Source organism: Scyliorhinus canicula, chromosome 4, assembly GCF_902713615.1.
Source record: "Scyliorhinus canicula chromosome 4, sScyCan1.1, whole genome shotgun sequence".
In the NCBI taxonomy this organism is placed as follows: Eukaryota; Metazoa; Chordata; class Chondrichthyes; order Carcharhiniformes; family Scyliorhinidae; genus Scyliorhinus; species Scyliorhinus canicula.
This window is the reverse complement of record NC_052149.1, coordinates 143,765,287-143,789,512: the sequence shown is the minus strand read 5'-3', so window position 1 is coordinate 143,789,512 and position 24,226 is coordinate 143,765,287. Positions and strand designations below refer to the sequence as shown.

The window sequence follows — 24,226 nt, the reverse complement described above, 5'->3', positions numbered from 1 at the left end:
AGCAATATGACAATTTGGAGGCAGTGGAAGGACTGAGACAGGTAATAAGGAGGTAGAGCTGGGAGTTCCCACATAGATGTGGATGCTACGTTTTCAAACGATGCTATCAAGGTGTGGCATGGGATATAGGAGGTGATCAAAGCTAGAGTTATAATATCTTGGACCTATACTTAAAGCATAACAAACTGGAGGGCAATGGGGAAAAGAGCAGGGGTGTGAGCCTAAGTGGAGAGCTGTTTTAAAGAGTTGGCACAGGCGTAATGGCCTGAATGGTCTCTCTCTATCCTGCAAGATTCTACAGTTCAATACTGATGGAATTGCACATCCTATGATTCTGTCGTATGATATTGTCACTGGAATATTAGACTCGTGATATTTGTCAGGAAATCCCTCAGGAGTGATATGGCTCCATCGACATTACTTCATTTGCTTACCTTCATATGTGTAAAGGTGGTTTCACCACACTCCCAGCGACATAGCACCAGTGGGGCAGGACAAATTCCAAGCCAAAGTGACTATGTAATTACATGAGTTTCATCTACAGTATAAGTTTTTTTATTTTTCAATGAAGAATGTGTAATGTGTATCGCACTGAACATCATGAGACTGGTAGATTGGATAGTCTGGGAAGTAGTGACTGAGAGATAAGATTTAGATTTATTGTCACATGTATCGAGGTACAGTGAAAAATATTGTTCTGCGTATGGTCCGGGCAGATTGTCCCATCCATGAAAACATAGGACATATTATAAATACACAAAATAAATATATAGACATAGACATCGGGTGAAGCGTATAGAGTGTCGAGCTACTCAGCAGAGAAGATATGTAGAGAGATCAGTTCAGTCCACAAGAGGGTAATTCAGGAATCTGAAAAGTTGGAGATAATGGTCGGAATTCTCTGACCCTCCCGCCGGGTCGGAGAATCCCCAGGGAAAGGCGTGAATCCCGCCCCAACGATGGCTGCCCTATTCTCCGGCGCCGTTTTTCGGGCAGCGGCGGGATTCCTGCTACGCTGCTGGGGGCCGTTGACAGCGCCCCCGCCCCCCCCCGCCGGCGATTCTCCGGGCCCCGATGGGCCGAGCAGCTGTCCATTTTTGGCTAGTCCCGCTGGCGTGAATCACTCACCTCACCTACGGCGGGACCTGGCAGATGAATATGCGAGGGCGGTCTTCGGTGGAAGCGCGAGGGGATCCGACCCCGGAGGGGGGGGTGCCTCAATGGCCCGGCCCGCGATCAGGTCCTACCGATCTGCGGGCAGGCTAGTTCCGTGGGGGCACTTCTTTCTTCCGCGCCGGGACCCTGTAGGACTTCGCCATATTGCCCGGGGGCCGGCGTGGAGAACCCCCCGCGCAAGCGCGAAAATACACCGGCCGGTCTGCACATGCGCGGAATCACACCGGCCATTCTGAACATGTGCGAGATCACGCCGGCCATTCCGCGCATGCGTGAACTCGCGTCAGCCCTTCGGCACCAGTTGGAGCAGTGCCAATCCCTCCGCCATCCACCTAGCCCCCGAAAATGCAGAGATTTCTGCATTTTCAGGGGCTGTTGACACCGGAGTGGTTGGCGCCAGTTTTCCCGCCGGCGTGGGGCTTAGTCCCCAGAAGGGAGAATCCCGCCCAGTGTTAGTGTTAGAATTAAGTTTTACAAGGTTAGTACGGTTTTAAGAGATGTAGGAAGAGGAGCTGTGCGAGAGAGCTCGCAGAGAGCCGCTGTGGTAAACCACTGTTGAAAATATATTAGGTGATGTATGGTAGGACCTGTACTACAGGTACGACGGTAGTCCCTGCCTGCTGGCTCCACCCAGTAGGCGGAGTATAAATATGTGTGTCGTCTGTGCAGCAGCCATTTCGCCAGCTGCTGTGGGAGGCCACACATCCTAGAGCAATAAAGCCTCAGTTGTATTCAACTCTCGTCTTTGTGCAATTGATCGTGCATCAATTTATTGCTCTAAGATTTTCAGAAGATGGACCTCTGTATCAAGCCGGATCGCCTGCAGCTGGATCCGCAATCAAGCGATGCCAAAAAGGACTTTCAGCACTGGCTAGTTTGTTTCGAGGCGTACATCAACTCGGCGCCAAGCCCTGTTCCGGAGGCTCAGAAAATACAGATACTGTACTCGAGGTTGAGCTCCAAAGTCTTTCCGCTGATCCAGGACGCGCCAAACTACGCCAAAGCCATGACGCTACTTAAAGAAAATTTCGTCCAGAAGATGAACAGGCCAGGCACGTGATCGCCACTCGCTCTCAACTCCCTGGTGAGTCCATAGAAGACTTCTGGCGGGCCCTAATCCCACTAGTCCAGACTGTGACTATCAGGCCGTTACAGCCACTGAACATTCTAACCTCCTTGTGCGGGGCGCTTTGGTTATGGGGATTGGGTTGGACCTCATACGGCAGCGACTTTTAGAAGGGGCTCGCTCGATCTCGCACGGCCCACCCCTCGTGGCCCCCACAGATGGCCACCCCAGCAGGGGCCTTACCCAGCCAATACGCCTGCCCCAGCCAGCGAACCCTGGGGGTCCCCGATGTTACTTTTGCGGCCAGCAGAAACACCCCCGCCAACGCTGCCCGGGCCGCGCTGCCCTTTGTAAGGCTTGCAGTAAGAAGGGGCACTTTGCCGCGGTGTGCCAGGTCGCGCTATCGCCCCCACCCCCCTCGTTTACGGACAATGGGCGCCGCCATCTTCACCTCCCCGGACCACATGCGGCCAGTGGGCGCCGCCATCTTCTCCCCCTCAGACCTAGCGCGGCCAGTAGGCGCCGCCATCGTCCCCTCTGCGCAACACGGGCGGCCCATGGGCGCCGCCATCTTTTTCAACCCCCGCCACGTGCGGCCCATGGGCGCCGCCATTTTGTCCTCCCCAAGATCTTCAAGCGCCGCCATCTTGTCTCCCCCATGGCACATGGGCACCACCAGCGTTCCAGGACCCGTGCCCCCCGGGCACCCCATCATCCGACACCAGCGACGACCAACCACGACTCGCCTCAGTGACCATCGACCAATCTCGTCCACACAACCTGGCCACCACATCGGCCAGCGTTAAGATCAACGGACACGTGATCTCTTGCCTGCTGGACTCCGGGAGCACCGAAAGCTTCATCCATCCGGATACGGTAAGGCGCTGCTCCCTCGCGGTACATCCCGCCAATCAAAGAATCTCCCTGGCCTCTGGATCCCATTCGTTGGCAATCCGGGGGTACTGTACGGTCACACTCACGGTCCAGGGCGTAGAATTCGGCGGCTTCCGCCTCTACGTCTTCCCTAATCTCTGCGCTGCCCTACTACTCGGCCTGGACATCCAGTGTAACCTCCAGAGCCTAACCCTGAAATTCGGCAGTCCCCTACCACCCCTTACTGTGTGCAGCCTCATGACCCTAAAGATCGATCCACCTTCCCTCTTTGTAAATCTAACCCCGGATTGTAAACCCGTCGCCACCAGGAGCAGACGGTACAGCACCCAGGACAGCACCTTCATCAGGTGCGAGGTCCAGCGGCTGCTTCGGGAAGGCATCATCAAGGCCAGCAACAGCCCCTGGAGAGCCCAAGTGGTAGTAGTTAAAACTGGGGGGAAACACAGAATGGGCGTGGACTACAGCCATACGATCAATCGGGACACACAGCTCGACGTGTACCCCCTCCCACGCATATCTGATATGGTCAATCAGATTTCCCAGCATCGGGTCTTCTCAACGGTAGACCTCAAATCCGCCTACCACCAGCTCCATCCGTAGAGCGGACCGTCCATACACGACCTTCGAGGCAGACAGTCGCCTCTATCACTTCCTCAGGGTTCCCTTCAGCGTCATCAATGGGGTCCCGGTCTGCCAAAGGGAGATGGAACGAATGGTTGACCGGTATGGTTTGTGGGCCACCTTCCCGTACATAGACAACGTCACCATCTGCGGCCACGATCAGCAGGACCACGATGCCAACCTTGTCAAATTTCTCCGCACCGCCACTCTCCTAAACATCACCTACAACAAGAAGTGCATGTTCAGCATGAACTGCTTAGCCATCCTCAGCTATGTGGTCCAGAACGGAGTTCTGGGGCCCAATCATGACCGCATGCGCTCCCTGGAGCTCACCCTCCCCCACTGCCCCAAGGCCCTCAAACGTGCCCAGGGTTATTTTCATACTACGCCCAGTGGGTCCCAAACTATGAGGACAAGGCCTGCCCACTCATACAATTCACCCATTTTCCCCTGACGGTCGAGGCTCAACAGGCCTTTGCCCGTATCAGAGCTGATATCGCCAAGGCCGGGATGGACGCAGTAGACGAGACGCTGCCCTTTCAAGTGGAAAGCAACGCATCAGACGTTGCCCTAGCCGCCACCCTCAATCAGGCAGGCAGACCCATGGCATTCTTTTCCCGCATCCTTCATGCCTCTGAAATTCGGCACTCATCCGTCGAAAATGTGGCCCAAGCTATTGTAGAAGCTGTGCAGCACTGGAGGCATTACCTGGCCTGCAGGAAATTCACTCTCCTCACTGACCAATGGTCGGTAGCCTTCATGTTCAAAAACACACAGCGGGGCAAGATCAGGAATGATAAGATCTTGAGGTGGAGGATCGAGCTCTCCACCTACAATTACGAGATTTTGCATCGCCCCGGCAAGCTCAACAAGCCCCCAGACGCCCTATCCCAAGATACACGTGCCAGCGCATAAGTAAACCGACTCCGGGCCCTGCACAACAGCCTTTGTCACCCGGGTGTCACACGGTTGTACCATTTTATAAAAGTCCGCAATCTGCCCTACTCTGTCGAGGCAGAACGGACAATCCCCAGGGAATGCCAGGTCTGTGCGGAGTGCAAGCCGCACTTCTACCATCTGGACCGTGCGCACCTGGTGAAGGCCTCCCGCCCCTTTGAGTGCCTCAGTGTGGATTCCAAAGGGCCCCTCCCCTCCACCGACCGTAACACGTATTTTCTCAGTGTGGTTGATGAGTACTCCAGACTCCCCTTCGCCATCCCATGTCCCGACATGACGTCTGCCACCGTCATCAAAGCCCTCAGCACAATTTTCGCTCTGTTCAGTTTCCCCGCCTACATCCACAGTGACAGGATCCTCATTCATGAGTGATGAGCTGCGTCAGTTCCTGCTCGACAGGGGTATTGCCTCCAGCAGGACAACAAGCTATAACCCCCGGGGAAATGGACAGGTAGAGAGGGAGAACGGGACGGTATGGAGGGCCGTCCAACTGGCCCTACGGTCCAGGAACCTCCCGGCCTCCGGCTGGCAGGAGGTCCTCCCTAATGCACTACACTCCATCCGGTCACTACTGTTCACCGCCACTAACAACACACCCCATGAACGTCCCTTTGCCTTCCCCAGGAAGTCCACATCCGGGGTGTCGCTCCCAACTTGGCTCGCAGCTCCATGACCCGTCCTTCTCCGTAGGCACATCCGACTCCACAAGACGGACCCGTTGGTGGAGAGGGTGCAGTTGCTCCATGCAAACCCCGTGTGCCAACGTGGCGTACCCCGATGGCCGTCAAGTTACTGTCTCCCTCAGGGACCTGGCACCAGCAGGTTCCCCACACACACACCCCTCCGGCCCGGCGCCACCCTCCCCTCCCCTGGCGCTCCCAGCAGCACCCCCCCCAGGGCCATCCGTCCTCCCCCTGCCCACGCCCAAGGATGAAGAGGATTTCGGCATGCTCCTGGAGACACCAAAGACCAGACCAGCATCGGCATCGCCGCCACCACTGCGTCACTCCCAGCGGCACATCTAGGCCCCAGACTGGTTAAATCTCTAACTGGTCCACTGGACTTCAAAAGACTTTTTTCTTCTCACAAAAATTGTATATGTAAAATTCAGTTGTTGTATATAATTCTCCACCACCCCCGCCGGACTCAATTTTAACAGGGGGTGAATGTGGTAAACCACTGTTGCACCTATATTAGGTGATGTATGGTAGGACCTGTACTATAGGTACGATGGTAGTTCCTGCCTGCTGGCTCCGCCCATTAGGCAGAGTATAAATATGCGTGTCCTCCATGCAGCAGCCATTTCACCAGCTGCTGTGGGAGGCCACACATCTTAGAGCAATTGAGCCTCAGTTGTATTCAACTCTCATCTTTGTGCAACTGATCGTGCATCAGTCGCCACGCTCTGTCGCCATCTTGAAATCTTGATAACAAAACTGGCTTAAAGTAAGTTTACATGGGCAGCACGGTGGCCTAGTGGTTAGCACAACTGCCTCACGGCGCTGAGGTCCCAGGTTCGATCCCGGCTCTGGGTCACGGTCCGTGTGGAGTTTGCATATTCTCCCCGTGTCTGCATGGGTTTCGCCCCCACAACCCAAAAATGTGCAGAGTAGGTGGATTGGCCACGCTAAATTGCCCCTTAATTGGAAAAAATAATTGGGTAATCTAAATTTATAAAAAAAAGTAAGTTTACATTCAGGAAAATAATTGTAAGGATGAGTCCGAGGTAAGGAAGAGTATGAGATGGATCTGTGCACCAGTGAAGGCTCCCGAGATTTACGTGGCCTGTAGGTACAACAGCTCAAGATCACAATGGATATCTGCACTGTACTCTCCTGTTCTAATGCAGTATTGGATGAGTGATAATTATATAGAATTGACTGCACAGAATAAGGCCATTCAGTCCATCATTTGTACTGGTCTTAATGCTACACACAAGCTCCCTCTCACCCTATCACAGTGAATTTCATATCTTTCTATTACTTTCTCCTTAAGCTTGGCGAAGCTATCTAGCTATGTTATTCTACTCGTGACAATAAGCGATATTCATTCATTCATTCATCTCAGCTACTCCTTGTGACGGCCAGTTTCACATTCTCACATCTCTGAGTGAAATAAATTTCTTCTGAATTCCTATTAGCTTCTAGTTTTGGACTCCGCACCCGTCGTTACGGTGCCAAAGTTATCAAACACCTAATTGCAGGTTGTTTGGTTCGAGTATTCTTTCCAAGTAGCTTAAGATGTACAGACTTGTCTGCCCTGACGTCCGTATGGAACGGTTCCAGGAAAAAGCCCACTGGCCACTAGTATTACACATAAGGTTCAGGGAACACACAGGATAAAATTCATCTGATACTCACACACACACACACGTGCTGACATTGTGTAGGGCTGACAGTTTAATGTGTTTTCCGCCGTTAGTGAGTGGGAAAAGCAGGGATCTTTTTCAAAGGAAATGAAAGTTAAACTATTCCTTAATCCGTGGCTGGGGAACAGAGAGTCCGCTATAGTGCTGACCTGCACCTCCGTATCAACCAAGTTCCAAAGGAAAATTGCTCCTCCCAAGTGTGCAGTGCTCTTCAAACACTTTGGGCTCAATATAACTTGCAGCTGTAGGCAGATACTGCAGTTTTACCAGGGAAATCTGTTCAAAGTGGGATTTCAGCAAACAGCTGAAACTAGTGGCTGCTCCTGGGAGAGGAAGCTTGTTTGTTTCACATGTGTGCGTGTGTGCACATGTGAATATTCACAACAAGCATAATACCTAAAGTATAGATATTTGGTTGCAAAGACATTTTGTCCTTAAACCGCATCAAAGACAAACCTCCTACCTCCAAACTGAATCTCGCTTGTTGAAAATATGCTGCATGTTAGACCCATGAGAGATTAAAGGATAATTGAGTTCTGGAGATATCCGGTACAGATTCATGCTACCCTTTAAAATGAAAGTCGCCATAGTCCCCGAGGACCAGAGGTTGCTTTCCACTTTTGAGAGGGAGCTGACTGGTGGCGATTTCCCGTACCAGCCTCCCCGAACAGGCGGCGGAATGTGGCGACTAGAGGCTTTTCACAGTAACTTAATTGAAGCTTACTTGTGACAATAAGCAATTATTATTATTTAACCTGAGTGTCACCACACCTCAGGCGAGGGGCAAGGTTGAAAAGGCGAAGCCTTCATGGATGTTAGAACTCTGCAGGAGGCCCAGGGATCTGCAACCTCAGAGTCCCTGTGGCCTTACCTGTGTATGATTTACCAAGATGAGGAGGCGGGCTACCCCCCTTTCCAAGACTGCTGGGACTTAATACCCGGGCCGAGGTGTGGGCCGGGCTCGGAAGACCCTTTGGGGAGTACGAGGTGTAAATTGTAAGGAGAATAAATCAAAACTTTTCCACAGTCATCACTTCCGAGTGGTCGCTTGCCTGAGACTTTACACTGGCGATGAGGATTAAGTGGAGGCTGCAAGAAGTGCCATTTCCTCCGGACCAGGCCCACCTCAATTAGGCCTCCACTCAGGCATCAGTAGCCACACATCGGTAAGCTAGAGCCATTTGACACCTAGACGGGGGACTGAACCCAGTACATTTACCGAATGCGCTATTTTTTTCCATCTGAATAGCATAATCTGGAACAGAGAGATGGCGACCCTCCTCGCAGCTTGTGGTGCGGAGACTTACAGCATTAACAGAAGGTTAACTTCTCCCGACTCACCTGACACCCGCCACTGGTCGGCAACCATTTTGCCCCAAAACGACCAAAACGGTCGTTCACCGTTTATGTTTCCACACTGCTTCTCAACACTTTAGTGAACTTGTAACAGAACTTCTGGGCTGAGTTCTGTGAGTTTGGCTCGACATTATCTGAGGCACTCAGACCGTTTGATATGCAGGATAACAGATGGAACTTTTGTTGAGTGAAACTAATCTAGACCTGAAGAAAATGACCGAGATAGCTTTGTGTTAAGAGGGTGCAGAACGCGGTGTCTAGGAGCTCCAAGGGATGGCCGTCCTGAACCTCAGTCACCCAACAGAGCACGTGCTACAGTTGCGGATTCCTGCCATTGGGGTGTACTCCTGGTGACCAGGACTGACGACAACATTTCCTAACAAGGATCGCCGTGCTTCCCGCACGTAAGAGGTCCCTGACCTACAGGATGAACCTGACGGCACCAGAGGGAGTCGACAGGGCAAATGCCAGCGAGAGGTTACAGCCAACCACCACCGCCTCCCCAATAACCGTCCCAGAGGGTTAACAACGAACCTGAACTGCATTTCGGCACCACAGGTGGCACATCTCCAAGTTACGGTCCGGATCAAAAGTTTGTCAAAACGGATGGAGCTTGATACCGGAGCCGCAGTCCGTATGATCAGCTGCCGCACGTATGACCAAATTCGCTCTGGGATACGCGCCTTGGCGTTATGAGATACCGACGCCCGGCTGGCGACGTATAATGGGGAGCCATTGGAGATCGCGGGCACCTCAGAAGTCCCCGTGAAATATGGGTTTCAATTGGCGAACGCACCACTGGCAGTGGTAAAAGGTCAGTCCCAATTTTGCTGGGGCGTGACTGGCTGAAAAGTTTCCAGGTGGACTGTATGCCGGATGTACCCTGACGGGCCAGACGAAGTATTAGCATGTTTCCCAGGGATATTCCAGGACAGCCTAGGTACCATCTGGGAGGCCTCCGCCAAGATCTCAGTAGGCCCAGAGGCCCAATCACACTATTTTCGGGCCCGTCCCATTCCCTACACTTTGAAACCAAAGGTTGATGCAGAACTGGACCGTTGGAAAAGTTGGGAATCAAGATGGATGATGGTGCCGAGCGGCCTTTGTGTTCACATCATTCACTTTGGTGACAGCAGAGCGGAAAAATGCTCAGATAGAAAAAGAAGGTTTGTCACTTGTGTTCGGCGTAGAACAGTTCCATCAGTATGTCTATGGACATGCGTTCACAGCGTATACAGACCATAAACCCCTACTGGTATTATTCAAAGAGGATAAGTCGATTCCCCCAGTGGTGTCCGCCCTCATTCAGCATTGGGCTCTCCTTTTGACAAAAATCCCTCTCGTGGACGCCCTCAGCCATCTCCCACTAGCCACCAGTACGCCAACACCAACGGCACCGGGTGAAATAGTTACTAACTTACATTTTATGGGCTCTTTACCTGTGATGGCAGCCCAAGTAAAGGCATGGACACAGACAGACTCACTGCTGGCCAGGATCCGCCACGTAGCGCTGTACGGGTCTCAGCACCGTGCCCTCCCAGAGGGCCTAAGGGCTTTTACCACATAAGGGCTTTTACCGCGCTGGGCAGCACGGTAGCATGGTGGTTAACATAAATGCTTCACAGCTCCAGGGTCCCAGGTTCGATTCCCGGCTGGGTCACTGTCTGTGCGGAGTCTGCACGTCCTCCCCGTGTGTGCGTGGGTTTCCTCCGGGTGCTCCGGTTTCCTCCCACAGTCCAAAGATGTGCGGGTTAGGTGGATTGGCCATGCTAAATTGCCCATAGTGTTCTAAAAAGTAAGGTTGGGGGGGGGGGGGTTGTTGGGTTACAGGTATAGGGTGGATACGTGGGTTTGAGTGGGGTGATCATGGCTCGGCACAACATCGAGGGCCGAAGGGCCTGTTCTGTGCTGTACTGTTCTATGTTCTAAGTGGCAGAACTCAGCGTGGTGGATGGCATCCTGCTGCAGGATTCCCCAGTGGTCATCCCTGAATGCGGCCAAGGAGCAATTTTACAAAGCCTCCATCGCGGTCTCTAAAATGAAAATATTGGCCCGAAGCTATGTGCGGTGGACTGGCTTAGCACAAATATCGAGACGTTGGCAAAGCAGTGTACAGGGTACCAGTACCACCAAAAGCTCCCCAAGCAGCTCCACACTTCACCCGTGGGAATGACCGGGTTGGCCACGGTCCCTCCTCCATGTAGATTTTGTGGGGAGTTTTCAGGGGGCGATGTACCTAATTATGGTAGATGCACATTCCAAATGGATGGATGTCCACTGGATGACGGCGACGACTACATTGTGCCACCACCAAGCGGCTCAAGCAAACTTTTAGGATTCATGGACTCCCAGAGGTACTTGTATCAGACAATGGAACCGCTTTTACAAGTTCGGAGTTCGTGGATGTTCTGAAACAAATGGGGTAGGTCATGCCCGTACAGCGCCTTATCACCCATCCTCAAATGGGTTGGCGGAATGTGCTGTGTAAACATTCAAACCCGCCTCGCCCGTTTCCTGTTTTACTTTAGATCCACGCCACATGCTGCCACCGGGATGATGCCAGCATAATTTTTGGTGGGACGTTGCTTGCGCACATGATTGAGCCTCGTTTCGCTGTACATCAGGGGTCAGATTCGCGACTGCCAGGAACAGGTTGAAACGAAGCGAGCCAGACCCATTTGGGAACTCATTGCAGGCAATGACGTTTACATCTGGAATTTTACAGACGGGACGTTGGGGATTCCGGGAACAATAACAAAATGGTCCACCTGGGCCGCCAAGTCCAGTGGTGCCACACTCTTCCGGAACAGCTGTCAGTGATGCTCTGTGGGACGACTGAGCTTTGTGATTCCGAAACACAGGAGATCGACCTATCCAACCAGGAGTCGGAAGTGGAGTTTTTTCCCATGGAAGTCAACACCGGTCCAGGAGTGACCACCGAGAAAGAGGCGGAGCAGGAACCACCTGGACGTTCAACCAGAAAGCGACCCTCCCTGGTCCGTTATACTCCTCTAGGCCCGGAACGGTGGAAGCTGGATAAACAACCCCAGGAAAAGAGAACAAAGGAATTCCCCCCGCCCGACGAAATGGACGATGCATCGGGAGGCGGAGAGGGGGGGGGGGGGGGGGGGGGGGGGGGGGGGGGGGATGACCCTACAGGAAGCCCAGGGATCTGCAACCTCAGGGTTCCTGTGGCCTCACCTGAGTGTGATTTACCCAGATGACGGGATAGGGACTGCTATCCCTAGGACTGCTGGGACATAAATACCCCGGCCCATATGTGGGCCGGGCCCTGGACACCCTTCAGGAGTAGCAGGTGCAAATAGTAAGGAGAATAAATCAAAATTTTTCTACAGTCATCGCTCCTGAGTGGTGACTTGCCTGAGACTTAACAATGGATAATTGTAATAAGATGAATAAGATGGTACGGGAATTGGACCCACGTTCTTGGTGTCCCTCCGCATCACAAACCAGCCGTCCAACCACTTGGGCTAACTGAACTCTATTCTTTAAAATACAGAACAGTGAGGAGAAGATCATTTTTAAAATTCATTCATGGAATGTGGGCATCGTGGCTGGGTCGGCATTTATTGCCCATCCCTATGGGCATTTAAGAGTCAATGACACTGCTGTGGATCTAAAGCCGCATGTAGGCCAGATCAGGTAAGGATGGCAATTTCCTTCCCTCAAGGACATTAGTGAACCAGATGGGTTTTTACAACAATTGACAATGGTTTCATGGTGGTTATTAAACTTTTAATTCCAGATTGTTTTTTATTGAATTCAAATTCCACCATCTGCTATGGTGGGATTCAAACCCAGGTCCCCAGAGGTTTACCCTGGGTTTCTGGATTACTAGTCCAGTGTCAATACCACAACGCCATTGCCTCCCCTATTACACCAAATATCCCTGTTACCATCACGTAGATAGGACTGGTTTTGCATGTGGCATTTCCTTTCTCAGTTGTGAATTCTATTAAATCCATAGAATCCCTATAGTTCAGAAGAAGGCCATTCAGCCCATCGAGTCTGCAACAACCCTCTGAGAGAGTACCCTTCCTAGCCCCAGGCCCCCACCCTATTCCCATAATCCAGTAACTCCATCTAACCTTTTGGACACAAAGGGACAATTTAGCGTGGCCAATCCATCTAACCTGCACATCTGTGGACTGTGGTAGGAAACTGGAACACCTGGAGGGAACCAGCGCAGACACGGGGAGAAGGTCCAAACTCCACATGGTCATGCAAAGTCGGAATCGGACCCATGTCCCTGGCGCTGTAAGGCAGCAGTGCTAACCACTGTGAACTGTGACACCTTTCAAAATAAATAAAGTTAGAATTTCTCCCCAAAAAGAGAGAGAATGGCCAAAAAATCAGGAAGAAGCCAGCCCAGGTCAGCTTGAAAGCTGACATTCTGAATGGGAAGAAGCCTTACAACATCAGGTTAAAGTCCAACCTGGTGAATTAAAGTGAATCACCTGAGGAAGGAGCAGTGCTCCGAAAGATAATGATTTAAAACAAACCTGTTGGACTTTAACCTGGTGTTGTAAGACTTCTTACTGTGCTCACCCCTGTCCAACGCCGGCATCTCCACATCATTCTGAATGGGAGTACTTGTATTCTCTGCCATGAGGATGATTGCATAGTTCATAAAGTACGTAAATGAAATTTGGGATTATAATTGCTTGGAGTTCAATGGAGCTTAGGAAATCTAAGTAATATAAAGGAGACAGGTTGGTGACATGCCGAAATTCCCCTAATTCCCCAGATCTGACTCTCAACATGCGGTACATACCACAAAGAAAGAGCTGTAAACTGGTCACCTCACTCACTGTCAACGTGATAAGAGCTCTCACAGCTGAGCCACGTGTTTAAGTCCCACTCCCGAGACTAGCCGGCACTCCACTGCAGTACTAAAATTAGATGTTAAACCCAGCCTACCCTCAAAGGGAGATGGAGAAGATCTAATCAGTCTATTTTGAAGAGCAGAATAGTTCTCTCTGATGACTTGGTCAATATTTTTCTCTCAGCCAACATCTCGAAAACAGATTATCATGTCCTTATCCCATTCCAGTTTGTGGGATCTTGCTATGCTTCCCACATTAGAATGATGATTACTCTTCAAAAGTACTTCATTGACCGGAAAGCACTTTGGGACCTGCTGAGGTCATAAAGGGCACATTATAAATGCAAGCCTGTATTTCCTATTGGTTCAGTTGGGAAGGGTACATGGTGGGAAATGTGGCTCATTACTAAAGAGGGCTAAAGCTTGCCGTCACGAGGCTCAACTAGGTAGATGTAGTAAACACATGCTGATGAAATGAACATCCTATTTTAGTGACTTCTATTCATTTCCATTGAGTTTAAATCTACCAAGGGTTAGGTAAAATGACTGTCATTCGACTGTATGGCAATGCAGGCACCGAGATCTTATGGAACCAGATTTTCATCTCACCCATCCCTATTAACCTTTAGTCCAAATGGGATGCCTTAACAGCTCATTAGGGACTGGGGTGTAGCTAATGCAGATGTCATGCAATTAATTTTTTAATAACTTTTCACATGTACAAATCTATGTTTAGGAAGAGGTCGCACTCCAGATAGCATTAGCCTAGATTTCCGTCGTCACATTTAATAGTATTTTCTTTTTTGCTTCAATTCTAAAATAGCCCCAGGTTTAATTCTTGTACTACGCTGAAATAACTCAAATCTCCCTGCACCAATACAATTGGTGTCAGTTCCCGTCGGACAAAATAGACAAAGGATCTGTCAGGCAATCTTCCTGGTCACAGTCCTGTGATCCCATAGCCCAAGAAGTGAGTGATGTATGAGGGCCAGATCAGTCAGAGTTGTGTTCTCTTTACAATTGCAAATCTGATGGCACTCACTACCTCAGCTCACACACTGTGATCTGCCACTTAGCTGAGCTACAAGGGAACTGTCTCTGGGCCACAGGTTGGAAGTCAATGGATAGTATTACAGGGTTCATGGGGTGGATTGGGGGGTGGGGGGATTAAATATATAAGCCTTCCATCAATTATCGATTGCCTCATATTCATGCCATCATTAATGCCACTTATTTCCACCACCGTAATATTGCCCCACTCTGTCCTACCTCGGCATATAGGTTGCTGAAAACCTAATTTATGCCTTCATTACCGCTAGACTCGATAGTCTTATTGGCAGAGGCAGACTTACAATGAAACACACAGCACAGCAGCACAGGGCCCTGGTCAATGGGGTACCCCATACTGAGAGGTGGCTGTGTGTGCCCCCAAAAGTGTAAGTTCGCCTCTGCCTTTTGCACTCTTGGCTGGTCTCCCACATAATAATCGATATTAATGGCACAAGTAGGCTAACATTAACACTGCAATGCAGTTACTGTGAAAATCCCCTAGTAGTCATACTCTGGTGCCTGTTCGGGTGCTCTGAGGAGAATTCAGAATGTCCTAACAGCATGTCTTTTGGGACTTGTGGAAGGAAACGGGAGCACCCGGAGGAAACCCACGCAGACACGGGGAGAACGTGCAGACTCCACACAGACAGTGACCCAAGTTGGGAATCGATCCCAGTTCCCTGGCACTGTAAAGCAACAGTGCTAACCACTGTGCTACCATGCCGCCCTGTTCCACGCTTGGAATAAACTTGAGCTCACTCAAAACTCTGCTGCTTGTGTCTTGGCTTCCAACGAGTCCCACTTCCCAATTACCACTAAACTTGCTGATCGACATTGGCTCCCAGACCAGCAACATCTTGACTTTATTTGCGTCCTTGCTTTCAAATCCATCCAAAGCCTCACCCCTCTCTATCTCTACAATCTCCTCCAGCTCCACAAACCCCCCAGGATATCTGTGCTCCTCTAATTCTGGTCTCTTGTGCATCTCCAATTATAATCCCCAATTATAATTGTTCCACAACAGGTGGTCGGGCCTTTAGCAGCCAAGGCCCCAAGCTCTGAAATTTCTTCCCTGAGCCTCTCCGCCATATTTTCCTCCTTTGAGACACTTAAAAACATCTCTTTGAGCAAGTTTTTGGTTATCTGCCATAATATCCCCTTCCATCGCTCAGTGTCATACCTGGTTTTATAATGTTCTGTGGCACACCTTCGGACATAGGCCGGGATTCTCCCTTCTGGGGACTAAGTCCCCATGCCGGCGGGAGAACCGGCGCCAACCACTCCGGCATCAACAGCCCCCGAAAGTGCGGAATTCTCCGTACTTTCGAGGGCTAGGTGGACGCTGGAGGGGTTGGCGCCACTGGAGCCGGCGCGTATTCATGCATACACCAAAGGGCAGGCGTGGTTCCGCGCATGCGCAGATCAGCCGGTGTATTTTGGCGCATATGCGGGGGGTTCTCTTCTCCGCGCCGGCCCCTGGGCGGAAGGAAGAAGTGCCCCCATGGAACAGGCCTGCCCACAGATCAGTGGGCCCCGATTGCGGGCCAGGCCACCGTGGGCTCCCTCCCCCCGGGGTTGGATCCCCCCGTGCCCCCCCCCCCCCCCCCGGGAACCACCCCGCCGATTTACCTGCCAGGTCCCACCGGTACGGGAGTTGAGTGATTCATGCCGGCGGGACTGGCCAAAAACGGCCGGCCAAACGGCCTATCGGGGCCCAGAGAATTGCCAGGGGGACCGCTGCCAACAGCCCCCGACTGGCATGACGTGAATCCCAGCCCCGCCCAAAAAATGGCGGCGGAGAATACAGCAGCCAGCGTCGGGGCGGCAGGGCAGGATTCGTGCTGCCCCCCCCCCCCGGGCATTGTCCGAATTATTCAAAAGGTACTATATGAATAAAAGCTATTTTTGTTGTTGTTCACTCTGTCAAACACTTTCTGAATCTTTTTTTTAAATTTAGAGTACCCAATTCATTTTTTCCAATTAAGGGGAAATTTAGCGTGGCCAATCCAACAATCTGCAAATCTTTGGGTTGTGGGGGTGAAACCCAAGCAAACACGGGGAGAATGTGCAAACTCCACACGGATAGTGGCCTAGAGCCGGGATCAAACCTGGGACATCGGCGCCGTGAGTCAACAGGGCTAACCCACTGCGCCACCGTGCTGCCCACTTTCAGAATCTTAACGATCGCCATCAGGTCACAGATCAGACTTCTCTTTGCTGGAGAAAAGAGCCACAGAATTATGTAATCTTTCCTAATAGGCGTAGCTCCTGTCCTGGAACCATCTTTGCTGTTGCTGACAACTCATTTAAACCTTCAGTAAACTCTACTGGTAATGCTTCTATGCTACAGTACACAGATTAAATTTGTGTGTGTTTGCGTGTTGTAGGGTGGATACATAAACTGGCACGAACTCACATCTTTATCAACCTAAAAGTTGGACTGTTTGATTCCAAGATATGGACAGATACCCAGCCTAGAAGAAAACAATATAAAAAGGCGGCCTGGTTTGAAACAGCATACACACGAACAGAAATCAGCTATTAAAAAGATATTAGTGAAGGAACATAGCAGGAGCATTTTCTAGTTATCAAAACTGTGCATAATTGCTCGGCAGATCTGCTGTTCTGATCGGAATGCTGGCCCTTGCAGAGTCTGGAGGGTGAAGATTTATGAATGCATCCATTTAACAGATCTCTGATCAGCTCCATTTAGATGATTACTTGAATACATTACCAGTTGGATGCTGGTGTTGAGGTCATTTCAGTAAAAAAGGCAAGAGGAGGATTGGTGGGGGAGGGTGGAGAAAGCGTGGTGGTGAACTTCAGTCATCATCACCAACTTACCCATTCAGCCTGGCATCTGGGAACTAGCACAGGCATCATGGCAGTGATTGTGGGGCACCATGTGGCAGCAATGCGTGTTCAATGAGCATGAAGTGCATGACTGACAAATACCGGGGCCAATTTTGAGCCCGCTACTTGTGCATGGGATCGGCGATGCGGACTGAAAGTCCCGTGATAATCGGGACTCCTCATTCTCACCGGAGAGATCGTGTTTCTAGACGTTCCCCATCCCTCGCTGACGATGCCACAAGGTTTGCGCCCGCAAAGGGCCTGAACCTCTTTTGAGAATAGATTTCTATTGATTTAAATGTTATTATCAGGGTGCCGGCAACCCCCCCCCCCCCCCCCCCCCCCCCCCACATGATCTCCCTCACTAAATCTTCATACCTTGCCAAAGTGACGTCATGTCAGCGGGATTTACAACAGGTTTGGCCAAGCGAGAAACAGTTGAAGGGATCCTCCGGGGGCGCAGAGATAGGTATAGCCTCCAGGGAGGGGGGCAAGAGGTAATGTCCCCCGGCACAGATTGGCACTGTCAGGTTGGCCAAGTGCCAATCTGGCAGCACCACCCTAGCATCACCAAAGTAATGCCAACCTGTGCCGGGGAAGTGCCGGTGTGGGCCCTAGTGGAAGCCTCATGGGGGGTGCAATCGAAAGTTCAACGTGGAACAGGCTGGCTCTGTTGTAAGTAGATTAAATTGATGGAACCATCAATTCACTAGACACGTTCTTTAAGATATGAACTCTCGATGAACTGAACGACTGGCTCTGAGCATTGCTATTTATACAGCAGTCCAGGGGAAGGAGTCGTGGGCAGAGCCACGGGTGGAGCCCTGTACAAACTCCTAAGCATTCCCAGCACTACTCCTCCTAGTGGTCAGGCAACGCAACTGCGCTTATCAATGCATGGTCTCATGTATATACAATAGTGTGAATTACGGAGTTACATTCACCACAGTGTGGTGGGGGGGGAAGTGGTGAGAGAGCGGACACTGAGGTGGTAGTATGCTGGCAAGGATTGTCGTGGGGAGGGGGGGGGGGCGGCCGGAGAGGAATGCCAGCGACGGGATGGGGCAGTGAGTGGAAGTTGCTGCTGATTGGCAGGGTGGGTGGGAAGGGGGGAATACCAGCGATGATTGTCATTGGTGGGGAGAAGGCCCTGATACCTCTGTAATGGGGGCTGGGGGCGATTATGCTGCAGTTCTGGTCGAGGCGTCCTTTAAACATGGCACCCTGACCTCTGTGGAGCCGGTTGCTGGCTCTATCAGGCCCCGCCCCACCAGAGTGACACCGTATACCATGCCCACACATTTTTTTCTAGTAGGCTAAATATTTGGAGAGTGGAAAGTTACACGCCAGTTTTCAATCTGAGCCTGACACCTCTGATAAGGTTCCACCCATTGAATGGGCAATCAATGGTCCAACTGTAGACTTCGACCCAACAAGGTGCAAGGTTCCAAATCTATTCCATACAGAGATAATCTAATGGTAATGCAGTGTCCCCTCTTGCTTTGGTATAAGTGATCAGTCAGTGTAGAATTAAGTCAACAGGCTTGCAAAGTTAGGCCACATAAGTAAAATATTTTACAATGGAACAAAACATACATGAACCGTAATTTTTATGGTTGCCATTTTTTAATTAATAAAATGCCACGATGGTTAATGTTAAATTTGTCCAGTTTCAAGCAGTTATTTTCCTTAATATTTGCACTGATGTTTTGACTGTACTCTTGGTCTGTTTTTAGCTACATTTTGTTTAGAACTACTTTTCTCCCCTCATCTTCTCCGGCCTGGTTCTACTGAGGTATTTCACCCAAGTCATCAGTCATCTCTATACTCAGAGGGTGCTGCTAGGTTCTTTGGATAGCAGCCCTTGTCCAACCAAAAATGAAAAACAGCCTTGGGCCAGATTCTCCGATTCTGAGGCTAAGTGCAGAGGATCCGGGGCGTTTTATATGGAAACATATCGGTGGCGCCACCTCACCGATGCTGCGACCAGTGAGGGGCTAGCAGCCACACGGCACGCAAAACGCCCGGCCACCATGAAGTAACCGGCCGGAAAATTGCCGGTCCGTAGCCATGCATGCGCATGGCGACGACCTGCAGCAGTCGCGTCATGCAACATGACGCTGGCCATGCGCGGACCCGAACTGCCAGATAGTGCCCCCTCATGGACACCACCTCGCCACCCACTGGCCACCCTCCGCCAGTCCCCCCAGCCCTCGCCGAAGCCCCGCTGGCCAGCAGTACGGTTCCCGCCCGACGGCGACGGCGACGGGCACTGTCTGCAGCCGCCACGCCGGGTTCCTGCACGGCTGGGGCCACACGTCCCCTTTGCCGTCGTTACCTCGGCCCATCGGGGGCGAAACATCGGGGGAGGGCCTTCAGGTGACGTCCTGAGGCCTTCCCAACGGCGTGTCACACACACTGTGATGACGCTGTTTGGAGGGGGCGGAGCATGCAAAACCTGCGTAAAACAGGTGCCGCCCCCAATTCTGTCAGAAAAAGGGATTCTCCGCCTGATCGCCAATTACGAAATCGCCACTGGGAAACGGAGAATCTCACCTCCTTTTTGTGGCACAGAGCAAAGAGACCTTTATTCTGCACCAGGTTGACCCAGACCTGAGAACTCTTCTGTTGGACCCTGGGCATTTTATATTAAAACCAGGTTTTCCAGTCCACAATACCAACATCTCTCATTTTAACGCAGACACATTCATGTAGCAAAAAATGGGTTGACGAGTGGCAAGTGGCATTTGTGCCACAATTACCAGGTAATGACTATCATTGACAAGAGATAGTCATGTCCCAGTGATATTGAATGGCATTACCATCGCCCAACCCACCATCATCATCAACATCTGGAGGGGTATCACCACAGACCAAAATCTCAGTTGTTCTAATTATAAATGCTGGAGATAACTAGAGCATATGGGAGCACCTTGACCTCATCGGCTGCAACAGTTCACGAGGGCAGCTCACCACCCTCTCAAGGGCAATAAATGCTGATGTTCCCAGCAATGCCCACATCTTGAAAATTATTTTTTTTTTAAATTCTAGCATAACTGTACAGGATCTTAGCACCCCTACCTTAGTACCATGCCCCACCTCCACACCCCTACATTAGTACCATGCCCCGCCTCCACACTCCTACCTTAGTACCATGCTCCGACCCCCCACACCCCTACCTTAGTACCATGCTCCAACCCCCCACACCCCTATCTTAGTACCAAGCTCCACCCCCACACCCCTATCTTAGTACCATGCCCCACCTCCACATCCCTACCTTAGTACCATGCACCGACCCCCCACACCTCTACCTTAGTACCATGACCCACCTCCACATCCCTACCTTAGTACAATGCTCCGACCCCCCCCCCACACACCCTACCTTAGTACCATGCCCCGCCTCCACATCCCTACCTTAGTACAATGCTCCGACCCTGCCCCCACACACCCTACCTTAGTACCATGCCCCACCTCCACATGCCTACCTTAGTACAATGCTCCGACCCCCCCCACACACCCTACCTTAGTACCATGCCCCGCCTCCACATCCCTACCTTAGTACAATGCTCCGACCCCCCACACACCCTACCTTAGTACCATGCCCCGCCTTCACATCCCTACCTTAGTACCATGCCCCGCCTCCACATCCCTACCTTAGTACAATGCTCCGACCCTGCCCCCCCCACACCCCTACCTTAGTACCATGCCCCAAACCCCCCACTGTCCTCTACCCCCCACACACCCCTACCTTAGTACTGTCCTCTGCCCCCCCCACACGCTATATTAGTACCATGCCTCGCCCCCACACCCCTACCTTTGTACCATGCCCCCCCCACACCCCTACCTTTGTACCAAGCCCCCCCCCACACCCCTACCTTAGCATCCTGCGCACCCCTCCCCCCACCGTCCCCCAAACACACTCCAGCACATAAACCAATCGTTTTATCTCTTAGCGTCTGATTGATTTATTCAAAACGCACATTGTTAGTTCTAATATCCATACTCAATTTCAAGAGGTTGATTTTCCAGTATGTTGAACTCTGAGTGCCCTTTCCGATTACCAGTACTGTAACTCTATATATAATACACATATTAAAATGCACAAATATGCACAACTAAAGGAATGCACATTTATCAGGCCTTGGGACATCCACAAAATGTGCACACACAATCACATATCCACATAAAATATTTTATGCAAACACATCTACACACTATATATATATGTGTGTGTGTGTATGTATACATGCCATGTATATAAACACATACACATTGGCACATACAGACAAATGCATATCTCATACACACACACTAGACATACATGCATTCACACACCAGGCAGATGTCTGTGATATTACCGAGTGGGAATATTACTCTGCAGCAATGTCACACGAATCGTTTTCACAAAATGTTAACTGGCCAAGTTCTGCGCTCTGATCATGAGCGGAGTTGGAGCTTGGAAGGTGGGGAAATCCTTGCCATTTCCTCATAATCTTTTGCATAATACAGGTCACAAAATATTATCCCCCCCCCCCCCCCCCCCGCAGATCCCGAAATACAAGTCTTATTATGGGATGGAATCCTTCCTTCTTTCCACAGTCTGGTGCTCTCAGCGCCTGTGACTAACGAGTTCAATGCTCTGTTCTCCCAAAGGAGAATTACACAATTGGTATTAATCAGGAGTAGAGGGAAACAAAAGACGTCTAAAGCATTGTTGTCCTCCCGACCTCCTCTCCACTCAGATTTAAAGTAACTTTCTCTCTTTCTTTCTCTCTCTCTCTCGTACACACACACATGCCTGCGCTAACGGTCAGATTCTCCACATTGATGCCGTGTACAGTCACTGAAGGGACACGCCTCACCTCCGCCCGCTGCATCCACACAGCCAGCCAGCACCAGGCAGAACGCCACTTGAGCGAGATGGACTGGGGGTCTCTGGATCGGTCCCAATCTCTGAGCCATCAGCCCTTCCAAATGCCACTGTCCGCAAGTGACTCTCTCCTTCAGCAGCAACCCCTCCCCTCCCCCCCCTCACTAAAATCCAAATTCCCCGTAACCGTTTCTATTGGATTTGTTCAGCCAGACCGTCCTGGGCATCACTGGGAGGGGGGACGAGCTCCCTGGATCCTCCCCCCCTCAAGTGTGAAGCTCTGTCCATTAAGTTAAAAGCACCGTCTGGGGCTAAATGAACACAATACATGTCGATCCGGACGCCTGGATGATCATTCTTCCGTTTTGCAGCCTTGCAAACTTGTGATTGGGCTTTTTATTTCTGTGTGTGGTCTCAGTTCTGTTTCAATGTATTACATTGTAGGACCACCCCCCTCCTTCTGGTTTGTGTGGAGACATTCCGCTCGACCACAATTTTCATGCACGTGGCTGGAAGAGTTTGAGCTTCATTTCTTTGTTTAAATTTGTGTAAGTTCAGCCGTAACTTCATTTTGGCCCGTGTGTCATTTTTTTTTCCTCGCATGTGATCTGCGGCATGCTTTCAAATAAAAACAATTTGCCTTTGCTCTTCTCCGTAAGTTTACTCCCCCGCTGCGTGTGCTGTCAAGGTCTACTCCAGAAACTCTCAGCATATAACCTGGCTTGACACTGGGGGAAGGCAAGCTGCAATGCAGAGGTCACATTGCCAAGAGATGTCCTTTGAAGGCGAGGTGTTCATGCAGTTGCCATCTCTCCAGGATTGTCCTGGGAGTTGTTAGGAATTAAAGCAATTTTTAACGTGCTTGGGATCAAAGATAACGGGCATTTGTTGCGCTTATTTTAGATTTACAAGCATGATTGAACCTTGATGACACAGATAATGGGGACATAGGAACAGGAGAAGGCCATTCAGCCCTTCAAGCCTGCTCCTTCATTCAATGCAATCATGGCTGATTGGATACTTCAATGCCTTTTACATCTACTACCCCATAACCCTTTATGTTATTATTAATCAGAAATCTATCATCGAGTACAATCATAGAATCACTACAGTGCAGAAGGAGGCCATTCGGCCCATCACGGTTGTAACGACCCTCCAAAAGAGCACCCTATCCAGGACCATGCTCCCACCCTATCCCGTAACCCCGTCCAATGTTTTTGGACACTAGGGCAATTTAACATGACCAATCCGCCTAACCTGCACATCTTTGGGCTGTGGGAGGAAACCGGAGCACCCGGAGGAAACCCACGCACAGGGAGGACGTGAAAATTCCACACAGACAGTCACCCGAAGCCAGGATTGAACCCAGGGCCCTAGCACTGTGAGGCAGCAGTGCTAGCCACTGTACTGCCTTATCTACCTTCAATATACACAATGGATTAGCCAATTTTGAGGCTATGTCCGGAGTAAGTTTCTAGTTTTACGATAAAAAAGTCGGCAGCGGCCCCGCACAAATGCTCCGCCCACTTGGGGGCTAGCAGCCGCGCCACGCAAACCCCCCGAAGTTCCTGGCAGAAACGGCCAGAGAATTGCCGGGTCCGTGGCTAAGCATGTGCACGGGGGCGACCCGCAGCTGTTGCCCCGTATCTGCGCAGACCCGACCTGCCAGATAGTGCCCCCCTGTAACCTTCCTCGCAAATTGTGCCCCATGATTCGAGACTCGCCAACCAAGGGAAACATCATACCTGCATCTACCCTGCCTACTGCTTTAAATATTTAAAGTAAGTTGCAGTGAAAAATTCTCTAGAGAATACAGGCCTGGTTTTCCCAATCTGTCTTCATAGGACAGTCCCACCATCTCCAGAACAAGTCTAGTGAACCTTCTATGAACTCCCTCTATGACAATAGTATCCTTTGCAAGATAAGGGAACCAAAACTGCATATAATACTCCAGGTGCGGTCTGACCAAGCTTCTGTATTAGTCATTTTCAAACTCAGGGTTACAACCCGCGAGTGTGGGTCACGGGCGGGTGTCGGGAAGGTCACAGGGCCCATCAGTCGTGGTGTTGCCGATCGTGGGAAGAAGCGCCCAACGGCCGCAACCAGGTTTCAGAATGCCCGCGCATGCATGCCCCCTCAGCTATGCGCAGGCCCAGAGCCTAGCGTGGC

General features: G+C 51.0%; 1 protein-coding gene across 2 annotated transcripts in view; it reads right to left on the bottom strand.

Annotated features, from left to right (window-relative positions):
* Positions 1-22,424, bottom strand: part of adam19b (ADAM metallopeptidase domain 19b) — a 200,579-nt gene extending 178,155 nt beyond the window's left edge. For both annotated transcript variants that reach the window (XM_038795297.1, XM_038795298.1), the window contains exon 1: positions 22,050-22,424. In XM_038795297.1, the coding sequence (XP_038651225.1) occupies positions 22,050-22,149 (100 nt within the window). In that variant the 5' untranslated portion in view covers positions 22,150-22,424. The remainder of the gene's footprint in view (positions 1-22,049) is intronic.
* Positions 22,425-24,226: the final 1,802 nt, after the last annotated feature.